Source organism: Vigna angularis, chromosome 7 (genome assembly GCF_016808095.1).
Source record: "Vigna angularis cultivar LongXiaoDou No.4 chromosome 7, ASM1680809v1, whole genome shotgun sequence".
Taxonomy (NCBI): domain Eukaryota; kingdom Viridiplantae; phylum Streptophyta; class Magnoliopsida; order Fabales; family Fabaceae; genus Vigna; species Vigna angularis.
The window spans coordinates 26,507,354-26,522,259 of record NC_068976.1 but is presented as its reverse complement, the minus strand read 5'-3'; the positions used below and the strand labels follow the sequence as shown (position 1 = coordinate 26,522,259).

At 34.3% G+C, this 14,906-nt stretch overlaps 1 protein-coding gene across 2 annotated transcripts; it reads left to right on the top strand.

Moving 5' to 3' along the window:
- Positions 1-6,695: 6,695 nt before the first annotated feature.
- LOC108338081 (senescence-associated protein AAF, chlorolplastic) lies at positions 6,696-13,703 on the top strand. Of its 2 annotated transcripts, none has more exons than XM_017574773.2 (13): positions 6,696-6,923; positions 8,105-8,497; positions 8,688-8,786; positions 9,091-9,164; positions 9,600-9,676; positions 9,771-9,842; positions 11,122-11,190; positions 11,406-11,452; positions 11,529-11,658; positions 11,772-11,840; positions 11,919-12,022; positions 12,894-12,969; positions 13,052-13,703. In XM_017574773.2, exons 2-13 carry the CDS (start codon positions 8,166-8,168, stop codon positions 13,226-13,228), a joined length of 1,326 nt encoding a protein of 441 aa, XP_017430262.1. In that variant the 5' UTR covers positions 6,696-6,923; positions 8,105-8,165; the 3' UTR covers positions 13,229-13,703. The 2 variants fall into 2 exon arrangements, with proteins under 2 accessions (XP_017430262.1, XP_017430263.1); XM_017574774.2 differs by having other exon boundaries at positions 6,696-7,008.
- Positions 13,704-14,906: the final 1,203 nt, after the last annotated feature.

Here is a 14,906-nt window from a genome sequence, read left to right as displayed (position 1 = left end):
TAGACTCCCACACGAGAGATCGCCAAACAGATCGCGGATTCCAGCCCCCGTGCCATCCACCTCGCCATTCGGTTCCGCCTCCGCATCATCCGTCGCCCTTTCAGTGTGTGGCAGCCTAACTAGATTCCAAAGGCTTAGTTCCTTTTCGAGCCTCAACCGGATGCCTCTCAACCTTTATTTAACGCCTCTCGCGCAATGTGTATCCATACAATTATTATCAATTGTTCTTTTATGCAGGTTGGAGGACACCTACAAACTCATATGTTACATTCCGGCCGACCATGATCAATTCTAATATGCATTTTTCAAACGTTCAATTAAGACCGAACGACCACGTCTATATTTTGATATTATTTTACAGGTCGCAAGAGACAATCAACCGAAGATCAAACGGTCTTACTTGCTTGGCCAACCGGTCGTATAACACAATCTAATTTCATATCAATTATAATCACATCTTGCATACAAATTACAAGAACGGACGCCAGATAACCGTTTGTGCTTAGGCACTCAACCAATGAAACACTCCAAGACTTGGTAGATGTTCACCCTAGAACACCCAACTTATTGCGTATAGGGATACACTCCCTCTGGTAGATGTTCGCCCTAGAACACCCAAACGCATTGAATAAAGGGATACACTCCCTCTGGTAGATGTTCGCCCTAGAACACCCAAAACGTTAAACCTAGAGGACCATCCCTTAGTCTAGGTTACATTCGCCGAGGAACACCTGGCGCACGCCAGTATAAAGTCAATCTACCTATTATGGAACCTGGCAGGTACTCGGTCATCCGTGGTCTCAAGCGTTCCAGCATTTGGCTATTCGGCCTCACTGACGTTCGGCCACCCGTGGCCTCAAGCGTTCCAGCTTTCGGCCACTCGGCCTCACCGACGTTCGGCCACTCGGCCTCACCGACGTTCGGCCACTCGGCTTCTACCGCTCGGCCACCCGTGGCCTCAAGCGTTCCAGCATTCGGCCATTCGGCCTCACTGACGTTCGGCCAGGCCTCACCGACGTTCGGCCACTCGGGCTCTATCGCTCGGCCGCACGTGGCCTCAAGCGTTCCAGCATCCGGCCATTCGGCCTCACTGACGTTCGGCCATTCGTCTTCTTCCGCTCGGCCACCCGTGGCCTCAAGCGTTCCAGCATTCGGCCATTCGGTCGTGCCGACGTTCGGCCACTCGGCCTCACCGACGTTCGGCGACTCGGTCTCACCGACGTTCGGCCACTCAGGCTCTACCACTCGGCCGCCCGTGGCCTCAAGCGTTCCAGCATCCGACCATTCGGCCTCACTGACGTTCGACCACTCGGCCTCACTGACGTTCGGCCACTCGTCCTCCACCACTCGGTCATCCTTGGCCTCAGGTGTTAAAACGTTCAACCGCTCGGCCTGTGGCAAAGAGAACCCATAAAGCCCGTCGTTCAGTCCACAGATGAGCAACGACCGGAAACACACTCCCTAACACAGCGGATACAACTTCCCTCAAACTCACAAGTCCTATAGTTAACCCGTCCATAAAACCGAACGGTTAACTCGGACTTGGGGGGCATTATGTATAGTAAGATATTTTATTGGATAAAATATCTTAGATATTTTAAGCGGTTAAGATATTTATGAGTAACTAACTAGATTTTCAGGTAATTAAGGTTATTTTTATTTGACTTATGAAACACTTATAAATAGAAGGACAGAGTCAAACACCAGGTACGTTCCACTTACGCCAGATGGACTCTAGATAATATTCTACAGTGATAATATAATCACTTTCTTGAGAGCTGAGGCTCCATAACTCACGTCTGACTTGAGCATTGGAGTATCTTCGCAGGTACCTCTCTCCTCTGTTGGTGAAAGTGGACGAGCGCTCGAGCTGAAGGAACGCGAACGACAACAATTGAGAAGAAGCGAACATCCCAAACATTTGGAAGTAACAAAGACATACCGAAAAACATCCATACCGAAACATTTTTGTTAAAAACAGTGGTTGAGCACTGAACTCTATAAGAAGGGACATTGTAAAAAAATAAAAATAAAACCAAGCGTTGTGAACTCTGGAAACATCTTTGGAAAAGAGAGAGTAGAGACTCACGTGGCACCTCTGACCATCTCATGCCTTACAATATTTAAAGCAATGATCTTAGGCATTTTGTTTTGGAATGAATAAATTTTAGCTTCATTTCTTTCTTGGTCCATAAATCAAGTTCGTTCCGAAAAATTAACATAAGCGGAGTTAATTCCATGATAATTTGACTGCACTTTTTTTTTCTCTCGTCTTTATTCCTCTCAACATTAAAAGGGTGACAAAAATTCTCATTGGTCAAGCCATTACCATCTTACCAAATATATTAACATTATAAAACCATCAATTAGTTATAATTTAAGCAAAGATGTTCACTTTTCTCTGCTGCATCCATTTGAAAAAAAACAACTCAATTATGTTTAATCATCGGATTAATTGGTCAGAGGATGACTATAATTATTCCCTTAACAGCTGCTTTATGACATATATTTGAATATTTTGAATGAATTACACTAAAAAATATAAAACTCTTTTATACTAATTTTACGATTAATTCAAAATCTTAAATAATAATAATAATAATAATAAAAAATAATATTATTAATATAATAATAATATTATTATTATTATTAATATAATAGTAATAATAATATTATTATTAATATAATAGTAATAATAACAATAATAATGACAATAAATAATAATAATAATAATAAGGTCATATTACCTTAACCTAGTTCTATTTATTGTTTTTGTTCATTTATGCGTAAAAATATTAATATGGTAAGAATGGTAAATTTAAAACCCTTACAACGAGATATTGATAGAAGAGAGAGAAAAAGTTGAGCGTTGCATGAAAATTAGAGGAGAGAGAATAAAAAAATCAGATTTGATAACTATGTGTTTATGCCAATTTAATAGAGTGAACTTGATTGGTGCAAATTATACAACATTGGGACCAAATATAGGCATTTTTAAAAACGGGTAGTAAAGAGACACAAAATTCTTAATGTGAAGACCAAGAAAGCAATTAAGCCATAAATTTTAGGCTCATAAACACGAGTTCTTTTTTTTTTTTAATTTACTTTATTTTTGTGATTACAATCAATAATTTATCTTGACAATTTTAGCATGAGTATCATTATAAAATCTCAAAATATAACATTAAATCATATAATAACCATCACAAATTTAATATAATAGATCAATTAAAGACAAGATTGTAAAGTAAGATTTTCAGCCATCCAAAATAATCATAAATTAAACTTTATATACAATATATTTGGGTCAAAACTATATACAAGAGTAATATTCTCAATCACCAAAAGGAGACAGAACTATTATAGATAACTACAATTCTATCTAAGCATCAGGTACATCACCACTAAGAACCAGCTCCACTATCACCTCATCACCCTCTGCTTACACTCACCGGATGATCATGGCTAAGATTGAAGTACAAGCACACACAAGACAATATACAAACAAAAGGGTAAGCTAGATACAAAAGAAATAATATAATATTTATAACATAACAAACATGAATCACATATAACATACATCAATCCAAACATCTTAATGTGCAAGGACATTGACTATCCAGATTTAGAATGATTGTCGAGCTATGGTAGGTCGTGCACTTGTGGTGGTCTCTACTGCTTTGCAAAGTCATTGTCAAAGAGTTTCACCCTACCACAGTCACAATGTTAGTCTGTAACGCACCTTAGACCATACTGGAAGCGCCTAAGACTAAAACCTCCTACTACTCTCACCACATGTGTCAAACCTCTCTACTTGAGAATTAATGACCATTAGAGTGTTAGGATAACCCCCAAGACTGAGTTTTCTACATTCATACTAATGATACTTGAAACAACCAACCAAGAATTTCACCTTAGAAACTCCTTTCAACCATACTTCAAATACATACATAACCTCAAGAATAAACCATCATGTAATATAATAGATACTTCTACTCCATCCTCAAAGTCCTAACATAGTTCAAAGTTACCAGAAAACAAAAGAGCGAAAGAGTCAAAACATGTTCTGGACTGGTTGTTCAATGCCCATACTCACTCAGCTAGATATGGTCCTACTCGCTCAGCACCCACACTCGCTTAGCGAAAAGAAAACTTTCTCGCTTAGCTGAGACTTTCGCCCATGCACTGCTACAACCAACTTCTTCCCCAAACTAATTCGCTCAGCCTCATATCTTGCTATGCGACACAAAAACAGTGGGTTTTGCTCGCTTAGCGACTACACTCGCTCAGTTAGACATAATTTTACTCGCTCAACGGCTACACTCACTCAATGAGACTGCATAATTCTGCAACATCAAAACTGCATAATTTGCATCCTTAACCCCTCATGACTTATCCTAAACACTTTTACCAATTTCTAACACTCCTAAATTGTATTCTAAACTACTATAGACCTAAACAAATGTGTATCATCCAACTTAAACTAGTTCTTAATTGTTTTACAACAAGATTTTAACTTAAAAACAACTAAAACCTCACCTTAGAGACCAAAATTAAATTCTACAAGTTCTAGCTCATTTTTGCTCAACTTAGGAACTTTAACAAATCAGAAATGACTGACCAACACCCTTCAAAATGACTATTTTGATATAGAACCTAAAATTCAAAATCTCACTAGTCAAAACCCCTAAAATAAACTTAAAAGCCCTCTAAAATCAACATATTAACTACTCACACCTTATTCTATAGATTATTATCAACTAACAACCCCAACAAGTCTTAATTGATTCCAAATTACCTTAGAAAACTCAATTTTCTCTTTTCACTCCTAATTCAAAATTTCACCTATCAACACCTCTATTTTAAACCAAAAATAGCTTGTAACTTAGTCTAGTTCATTCCTTATCAACTTTATACCAATTTGACACCATCAATATCCAACTAACAATTAGAGTTAATTTAATCTTTGTAGCACTACTGAAAAAAATGGTGGTTAAAGTGTTATTCAAGTTTGACAAGATTGTAATGACAAAAAATAATGTTTTTGTGGGGAAGGGATATTGTAAGCAATGTTTCTTTGTACTCAATATTTATGAAAATATTATTGAATCTTGTCCTTTTGCTTATATTATTGATTCATATGATATGTTGCATGCTAGATTATGACATGTGAATTCCTCATATGTTATCAAATTACAACGATCAAGATTAATTAATATGCACGATATATAAAATACTAAATGTGATATATGTATAAAATCTAAAATAACAAAGAAAATTTGTTATCATGTAGATCATCAAACAGAATTGTTATGGTTAATTCACATTGATCTAGTTGATTTAAAACAAACCATATCTAGAGGCGATAAAAATTACTTTATAACCTTTATAAATGGTCATTCTAGATACACCAAAGTGTACTTAATGAAACATAAAGATGAAATATTTGATGTGTTTCTAATCTATAAATCAGAAGGAGACAATTAACTAAATTAAAAAGATAAAAGAATCAGATCAAAGATAGTGAATATGTATTGTTTAATAAATTTTATGCTAGACAATATATTGTCCATGAAATAATGTCATCATATTTATCTGAGTCTAATCAAGCATTAAAAAAAGAAATAAAACTCTTAAAAAGATAATAAATGTCATCCTTATTAATTCTACGTAACTCTTTTACATCACATAATAAAAAATAACTTATTATTATTATCATAATAAATTTAAAAATAAAGAATTTTTTAGCGGTAGGTACAGAATAACTTAGTTTTTTTATGCAATTAATAAAGCAGGACAATTACTTCTTGTGCGATGGGATAAGGACGTTGAGTATAAAAAAAACATTGGTCCAAAATGTTTTAACTTTCCTCACTCATTTTTTTTACCAATATCCAAACACAATAATGCAGGGTTAAAAATTTAACCAGTATAAACTTGAATGAACAAAAAATGAAAACTGATTCAAATTTGATTGAATTTCCATGTTGAATTCTTTTTCTATTCAAACTTGATTTAATAAACTTTAAATGATGTGATGATTTAATAAATGATTGACAAGATAAACTTTAAATTCATTTTTATATATTATAAATCTAAGTAGTTTGATGGATTTTACAAAAAGCTAAATCTTTTAAAATATATTTTAAACAAATTTAATATTGTAAAAAATAATTTTTAAATATAACTTAATCTTATCAAATTGATTAACAAATGTAACTTACGGTTCTTTATATATTTAACAGTGAAAACACATACAGTACACATTTCGTGTTTATGTATTTACTGTTTTTAAACTGTAAAAAAAACAAAATTATAATTATAAAAATAAATAAATAAATTTTATAATTCAATCCTAAATAACTTTTATTTATTTAATTTAAAAAAATAATTAAATAAAAATGGTTATAAAATTAAAAAAAAATACATACAGACACTACAGAAAGGGATGAATCCATATAGAATAGTATAGATATAATATAATAGTATAAATTATCCTTATGTAAAACAATTTTTTCACCTTCCTTTCCTTCTTAGGAAATCTAAATTCCACACAGCATTCATCTGTGATGGATAGGGTTGTTGGGTCGTTGTCCAAAGAAACAGGGCAATTATGAAAAATGTCTGAACCCAAATGACGTGGAGCTTCATTTCACTTCTCTCTCTCTCAAACACTCTTTGCTCCATCCCTTGTTGTCTCTATAACACCATTCTCAGTTATTGTCTGTTTCTTCGTTGTTGGCATTTAAAGGACCACAACCTCACTTTGTGGTTCTCATGCCTCCTCTATTTTTTCTATGGCTTTTCGCCCTTCCTTCACTCCCCAGTCTCCATCACTCACTCTGATATCATACATATATGATGGTGCGCCTTAACCCACTATAATTCTTGCTTCCTGTTCCCCCTTTGTCTTTCTCACACAAGTAAGTTACTACCTTTCCACGCATTCTACCATTTTTATCAATTGGGTATTGTCATTTACCCTTCTTCTTGGGGATGTGTTCAACGGTGAGTGCTTCTTTGTGTTTTGAAAACTTTAGGGCATCATAGGGGGACGAGTACGATGGTGTCGGAAATTTCCCTATTTTTTGGTCATCTGTCTGATTTTTTGATGTTGAAATGTTGAGGTTCCTCTTGCTATGATGAAAATTGTTGTTGGGCATGTCAATTTTGGGCTAATTTCATTGAAGAGTGTGGGATTTGTATTTATGAAAATTAGTGATATAATCTGCATCTGTAGTTTTGAACTTTATACCTTAATTCTTTGTAATCACATTAGTGTTGATATTGTTCAAGTATCAGTATTTAGTACCGGATATTGAAAAAGGGACGAACAACACTTTCATCTGCTGCAGGGTTTTGGTTATCAATTGACTTCAGTAGTTATATAATTATATAAAAAATGGAAATTGCGCTCATCCAATTGTTTAGATCCTTGTATTTCAAACATTTGAGTTTTCTTTCCTACTTTAAATTTGCAAATATCTTTAAATAATGGTATTTGTGATCAGAACCAAACCTCTCTATCAATATGTTGCTTTGAAACAAGACGATTGATTAATGGGAATTGAGACTTTACCGTTAATTAAGCCGTGCCTCTTTATCGAATAGATGTGTTTATGGGAGTATAGGGTGCAGAGTGTTGCATAAATTTTGATATTATCGTGTTTGAAATAACTCATACCACAGGTGGATAGGCAGAATTCATTAGAATAACCATAGAAGGCATGCTTAGTCTTGATTACTCTTTATTGAACTATTATTTCTATAAATAATCCACTAGAAGGTGGTATAGACTTCACCAATACTTTAACCTGTCCAACGTACTCTTAAGTATGTATGAAATGAAACTCTTTAATTTATACCAGTCTTGATTTGATGTTGATGATGATCCAGTCATGATTAACGCTAATGGACTTCCGATTATTTTGTCTTTTTTGTTAATCAATCCTCAATTGCATTTTTTTAAAAGACAAAGCATACCTATTTTCCTTTTTCTTTTGATATTCCTACTTGAGTGAAATTTTTGGTAAGATGAGTACTCATTGTAAAATCCTCTACTTCTATTTAAATTCTGACTTTTTTCTCTCAATGTTTGTTACAGAATTGAAATATTTAAGTGAAATGAACGCCGGGCCTATCTCATTCTTCCCTTGATCTTTCCAATGGCACTTGCTGCAAACAAAGTTTCAAGCAGTCCTATTGTGACTAAAAGAACAGCTCTCTGTAAATCACATGAAAAACATTATTTTTCCCCATCAACAAGGATCAATAGAATACAGTTTTCAAAGCATAGAGTGGAACTTAGACATCTGAATCATAGATGTCTCCACACACAGAGATCAACCATATTCAGTGACTGGTTTTGGTTCATTAATGGAAAACCAGTTGGTTTAATCTCCAAGAAATCTTCTATCTCATGTAAATCAACAGGAGCAAATAATACTGAAGAGAAAGAATGTATTAGAACATATGATGACATTACTGATTTAACTAGGTAAGAAAATTAGATAAAGATGGTACATCTGTTGCAGTTTTTTCTGCTTCCTAATTCTGAACATGTACCCCTTTATTAATGTCTTTCAGTTGCCAATTTTATTTTGACAAACTAGAATATATCTTTTATACCCTCACAATGAAATTTCTGAGATCTAATTTACATATTAGAGATCCTTTCATGTGTACAGGGCACATACCAAAGGCGACAAAAATGATCACACTCTTGTTGTTCATGGCTTGGCTGATGCATGTAGATTTGTTTGTAACGATGCAAAGTTTCTCTCACGGTATTGCCACTAACCTGTTTTTGGTCATCTACAAAAAATATTATTTTTATTGGAAATTTGCTTCCACTACTTCTCATGATTCTGCTTTTTATGAACCATCACTATACATTCAATTACTCAAAAAAAAGAACTTGTTTTAACTGGTTTAGACATTTTATTTTAGTAATCAAGACATGAGGAATTGTAACATGGACTCTCATTGTAGTTGTATAATATACACCATTAACTATTTCTCATTCAAGAAATAACAGTAAAAATTAATGTCTTGATGCAAAAAATAACTGTTAAATACTTGCTTCGTCAGAGGCATAATGAGGCTTGATGCTCGTGCACGCCAAGATGTTGCTTTTCTTGGAACCGAATTTCTCAAACTGGATGGTTAGCTCTCTACCCAAACAATGTATTATTGTACTTTAACTTTTTATTCACTTATTCCATGCAATGAAACAATTTTTCATAGTTAGTAATGATAATTTTCAAATTATCTGCACTACAAGTCAGTCATTGCATTTCATATACAAGGACAGTAATATCCTCCCAGTCCTTCCTCTCTTTCCAACAAAAAGGAAGTGACAAAGAAGTCAAACGATATAGGCAGTTTATCAAACAAACATCTGTAGTTCAAGTATATAATTCGATCATAGTGAAGGGTGATTACTTATTGTAATTCTTTCACTGGATATGTGTTGAATTTGTCTTCCAACGATTTCCTTTTCTTAAGTGGAAGGTTCAAGAGATGCAACTTTGTATTTAATTTATTCACATGTACCCATTATAAGGTCCACTAACATTTACTTTTCTTTTGATGCACAGCTCGTGCTAGAGAGGATACTGAAAAAATTGACCGTAATGTGAAGGAAAAAGCTAGTTGGCTTAGTCGTATTGCTACTGTCTGTATCATCTAGATCTTTAAATTTGCTAGTTGAAGATAAGAGTACAGACATGTGGTAAAATTATTTTTTAATCTATAAATTTACTCTGCAGTTGTTGAAGGATAAAGCTCAGTCCAGATTGAAAAATGCTGCTGATGAGCATTGGAGCGATGGGGCTTTAGAGGTAAATTTGTTCATTTAATCGCATAGTTTTCAACTATAAGATGCTATTTGTGATTAGTTTGGTAGTATAAAATCATTAATGGTAAAACTTGCATAATTTGATATTTTTCTTTTCTATTATCTTGTTGGGACCATACAAGATAAGATTAAGAATAAAGGTAATAAAGAGAAAGTTAGACGGCACCTATTGTGGGAAAAAAATAGTTGAAGTATGTTTAGGGAAGATTGTAAAATTATTTGTCATGATTTTCATTAAAACATTTTGGTGCCGATAAAAAGAACATTTTGGCATTGTTTGATCTATGTAGTGTGTGTATTGTATTGTACTCCATTGTTATTGTTTCCCTGGCACTATCATTGTTGTTTTTGAAGCACGTATAGGGTTTGTGATTGTCAATGTTTTTTCTTGAACTATTATTTGTTAGTTATCATTCAGCATTATGGTTGAATTTTTTTTTGCTAAATATCTTAAACATGGACCTGTTTTTCTCTTCCGTTGACATTAGTATCTTTATTTAACAAAGAACTAAATTCATTTGTGGACATAAATGATAATGTAAGACAAGGTATTTTGCTATATGATAAATGTGGACATAAAATATGTTGATATTGTGCATAATATATTAACATCCATAGCAGTTATAGTAACTCGGGCAACTATAACCTGTTTCCATGCTCTCAACTTATAGTTCAAAATATTTTGGACCACATCAAGGTACAAAATTGAGTACATAATGCACCTTTTGAAAAGAGGAACAGCAAACCATTTGATCCCTAGCATATTTTTATTTTTAACTTACGTATGCACTATCTACACGGAATTACTGTTAGTTCTTGTCGGATTGACCAAAATCAATTTTTGAGGAGATTGGGCCCAAATGTTTTAAAGTTGGCTAGAATTTTTTTATTGGAGTAACTTTAAAACATTGAATGTAATTTAGATGTGTGCCCGAATTTTTTATGGGATTAATTTTAATCTCAATCACAGTCTTTACATTGGAAGGGGTGGCAGAGTGGGAGGAATTGATTGGGGGCGTTAAAACAAGCAGGCCCTTAGAGGGGAATTTATCTTAAATGAAATGATGCTTTTATCTTTTTTAACTGAATATAGCAGAGCTGCTTACTATAGAAACTCAGTTTAGTTTCCTTCCTATTGTATGAATTGCTGGATCCTTTTGCAAGTTTACATCATGAAAATTCAAGAGTGTTTAATTACACAAAATATGTATGAATAGCCAGGAAATACTAGACTTCTATTGACATAACTCTTGAACTGTCAGGCTGATTTACGTCTCGCTGACTTCCGTGCTAAGCAGCGCGCAATGGAAGATGCCTTTATGGCCTTGGAGGTGATAGTTTATGCTCTCCAAATGTTTTGTGTTGAACTTTCTTGTGTTTAAATTTCCCAATTACGAGTTTGTGAATATGCTATAGTAGTTTATTAACTGCATATGCTATAGTAGTTAATAAACGTTCTAATTCTTTACTTATTTCTAAATATCATGCTCATTTTTTTATGCTCCAAAGGAATAACTCTACTTTCTACTTTTTGTAAATTTTGCAGCTTATAAAAAACATCCATGACAGGATGGTGAGCAAGATGTATAACTTGTAAGTCCAGAAACTTCGAATGCTTGCTTATATGCATAATAACCTCTAAAATGTTTCATATGATGTTGGCATGTAGTCCACTTCGCAGAGATAAAGGCTCACTTTCGGAAAACAGTGTAAGAGGTCGAATAATGCTTGAAAAGAATGGTAAAACCACAAATTCCTTTCCAGGGGATGTGACCACAGAAAGGATTGCTGCTCTTCAGGTATTTGTCTTTTCCATTTTGCTCTAGTTCTGTTTATAAGTAACCTGGTCCGCATACATCAATTGAATCAGGAAAAATACATCAATCATATTCTAAAATTTTAAGGCGTGCAGGAAGCATACTGGAGTATGGCATCAGCACTTTCTGAAGCAGATGGAATAGATTACACTGATCCTGAAGAGGTTTGATTCTCCATTAAATTGCTTCTCTGATCTCAATCATTATTTAAGTAATTACATACTCTTTTGTACTGGGAGCAGCTTGAGTTGTTGATCAGAACGCTTATAGATCTGGATGCAATGGACGGTAAACAAAGTGTATCTTTGTTGGTAGAGTGCTCTAGTTCCCCTGATGTCAGCACTAGGTATGCTTAACATGATATTACAATCTTTCTAGGAATTGGATTGAATTCTTTAATGTGCAGACTTAAAAGTGAAAAGCCATGTTTTTCTGTGTCAAGTTCTGTTTTTATGGTATTTTTGGAAGGCATGAAAGTGGAAGAAATGAAAAGGGGATGGGAGGGAAATAACCAATTTTTCTTTTCTTCCATTATTTGGTAGTACTTACAAGGGTAATGATGAAAAAAGTTGTCGGACCCACCTATATATTCAATCCTTTGAAATTGGAAGTAGAAACAACTTTTGTAATTAAAGGATCAATTTTCCATATCTATACACATTCTATTCTTTTGTTAGGGATGCTTATTCCATTTTACACACACATACACCTTTAACCTTCGATCCCACTAATCAATATACAAAATCATTTCACTTTCTACTCCTTTTTTGTACTTTCTTCTTGGATTTCTGGCAATGTATAACTAATAGGAAGGTTATTTTATTAGTGGTTCCATACGCCGTGATGATTTGGTTGGCTTCATGATTGGTTTTGTATTCTTCATGTTTAGCATATTTTCACCGTTCTATCTTAGCTGCAAACATTCACAAATATTGAACTAAAATTTCCTTCACATTAAGTTATGCAATATTGGATTTAAATAAAATTGTAGTGGTAAAAAAAGATGAATATATGATGCAAACCTTCTCGTGAATTCTCTCTAATTCTAAAGAAATATAGGGTAATAAAATTCACTTGCAAAAATAAAACTACCAAAGAAAAGAAATGCAAGAATGCGATCTTAATCAATGCCTTAATTATGCTCTTCCTTGTTTATTTTCATTTTCCTGTTGGCTTTTTTATTGAATATGTGCATGTGTGTCATGTGCATTTTCTAGGCGTGCTTTAGCCAATGCACTGGCAGCCGCACCATCCATGTGGACTCTTGGAAATGCAGGGATGGGGGCCCTACAGGTAAGTGATTATAATTTTATTGCAACAAGTACTTTTCACAGCCAATATGGCTTCATTTTATTCCCTTTGGTTTCAATTGCAGAGACTGGCAGAAGATAGCAACCCAGCCATTGCTGTTGCAGCATCCAAAGCTATCTATGAACTGAAAAAACAATGGGAAATAGATGAAGGTGATAGCTGGAGGTTTATGATGGATGAAAACACCACCATGGAAGAAAAAGGAAGCAGAGAATCTGATAATAAAGAAGATAACAAATGAGAAATAATTGAAACACTGCACTGTACAGCATAGTTGCCTCCCATATATACTAACTAGTATAGGATTAACCCTCGCAATCACTAGAAACAAAACTATTGCTAGTGTAAGATGGCAATGTGTTGGGTATGTGCATCATAAAATGAAGAGCTTTCTTCATATATTCAAAGATCATAGATGCATATTTGTGATTATACTTGTTTGTATGAAGGAGCTTTCCGTACACTACACAATGCTCAGTTGCTCTTTCGTCTGCTACAGCACTGGGGTTGGGCCGTTCATTGTCATAATATACATGATGGAGGCACCTTAAACGCTGCATAGTGGACATTATTAGTAGTACAACAGTACCAAGGTTGTTTGAGCATTGCAGAGCAATTTCTTCCCTTGATGTTAGATTATTTGAACATTATTAGATTGATGCTTGGGACAATCATTCTTGAAATAAATGTCTGCCAAAAAATGAGGTTTTGTTTCACCCCTTCATTATGTTACTGAGCATTTTATAATCATTGACTTGGATGTTTTGATGCCATCTTTGGCACCATAGGGAACCAGAACAAGAATATTGAACATAATTCCCAAGAAAATTGTTGATCATAAATAACCATTACCCTGAGCTGACTGCCACCGTTGCTGATAAATCATAACCAGACACTTCGGCTGATAGGGTAACAATGATATCAGGTTTTTGAGAATCTCTTCAACAAAATTCTGCAGCCTAGAAAGAATAGTTTCTGAAAAGATCATGAATAACACCAGTAGGATACACTATTTACTATTACTTGAAAGACAGCGTGAACAGTTGACCACAAAAGATTACACATTCTGTGAATGTTATGCAATTATCATTGATTTCTATTACTTAGAGTAACTTAATTCATCTTACCCCTGAATGAGTTGCTCTGGGTTCATGTGGGCCAGGCCTTGTTATGCTATGTCACGGTTTTAACAAAATCCTAATCATGGTTCCGGGCAAGTAAACGTGGCCTAAAGTTGTCTTCACCATGCTTTAATTTCATTAAGGTATCAGTTGGTGAGATATGATTTGATTATTTCACTAACAATGTCTTTGCATCTTAAATCCAGGAATGAACTTTTCAAAAGCTAAAGAAAACCGGGACCTAAAAAGCAAAAGCTGTGTGAGGCAAGACCGTGATCCCACATTACATTATTTTCAATCTTTATTCATACAAAAGACCTTAAATCACTGTCACAGCCCCCCAATTTGATTCAATCCCTTCCCTCCTTTCAACTCACTTTTTCTTTTCATTTTAGCCTTTTTATCATGCCAACCACTGTTGCACCCTAGTTCCATCATTTCTGCCCTTCACTTTAAAATTTTCAATAGAAGAATCCCAAGTTACCCACGATTCTTTATGATGTTTTCTTCCTTTTCTCATTAGGGAGAGTATTATGTATATTATCCTGAACAACTAAATGCTTACATAATCTTTCTTAGATAACTTCCTTATTGATAAAAAAAAAACATCGATCAACTTTGTCAATGACTAATTCTTATTTAAAAAAATTTACTGATAATTTTTATTGCATCTCTACCTCCTAACCATGTTTTTCCTTCTATACTATTTGTTTATCTTAACTTAATAATTTGAATTAAAAGTTGAATGAGTGTGAAGAGAGCCTAAACTGAAGAAACCTCATTAGAGCAATGATAGCA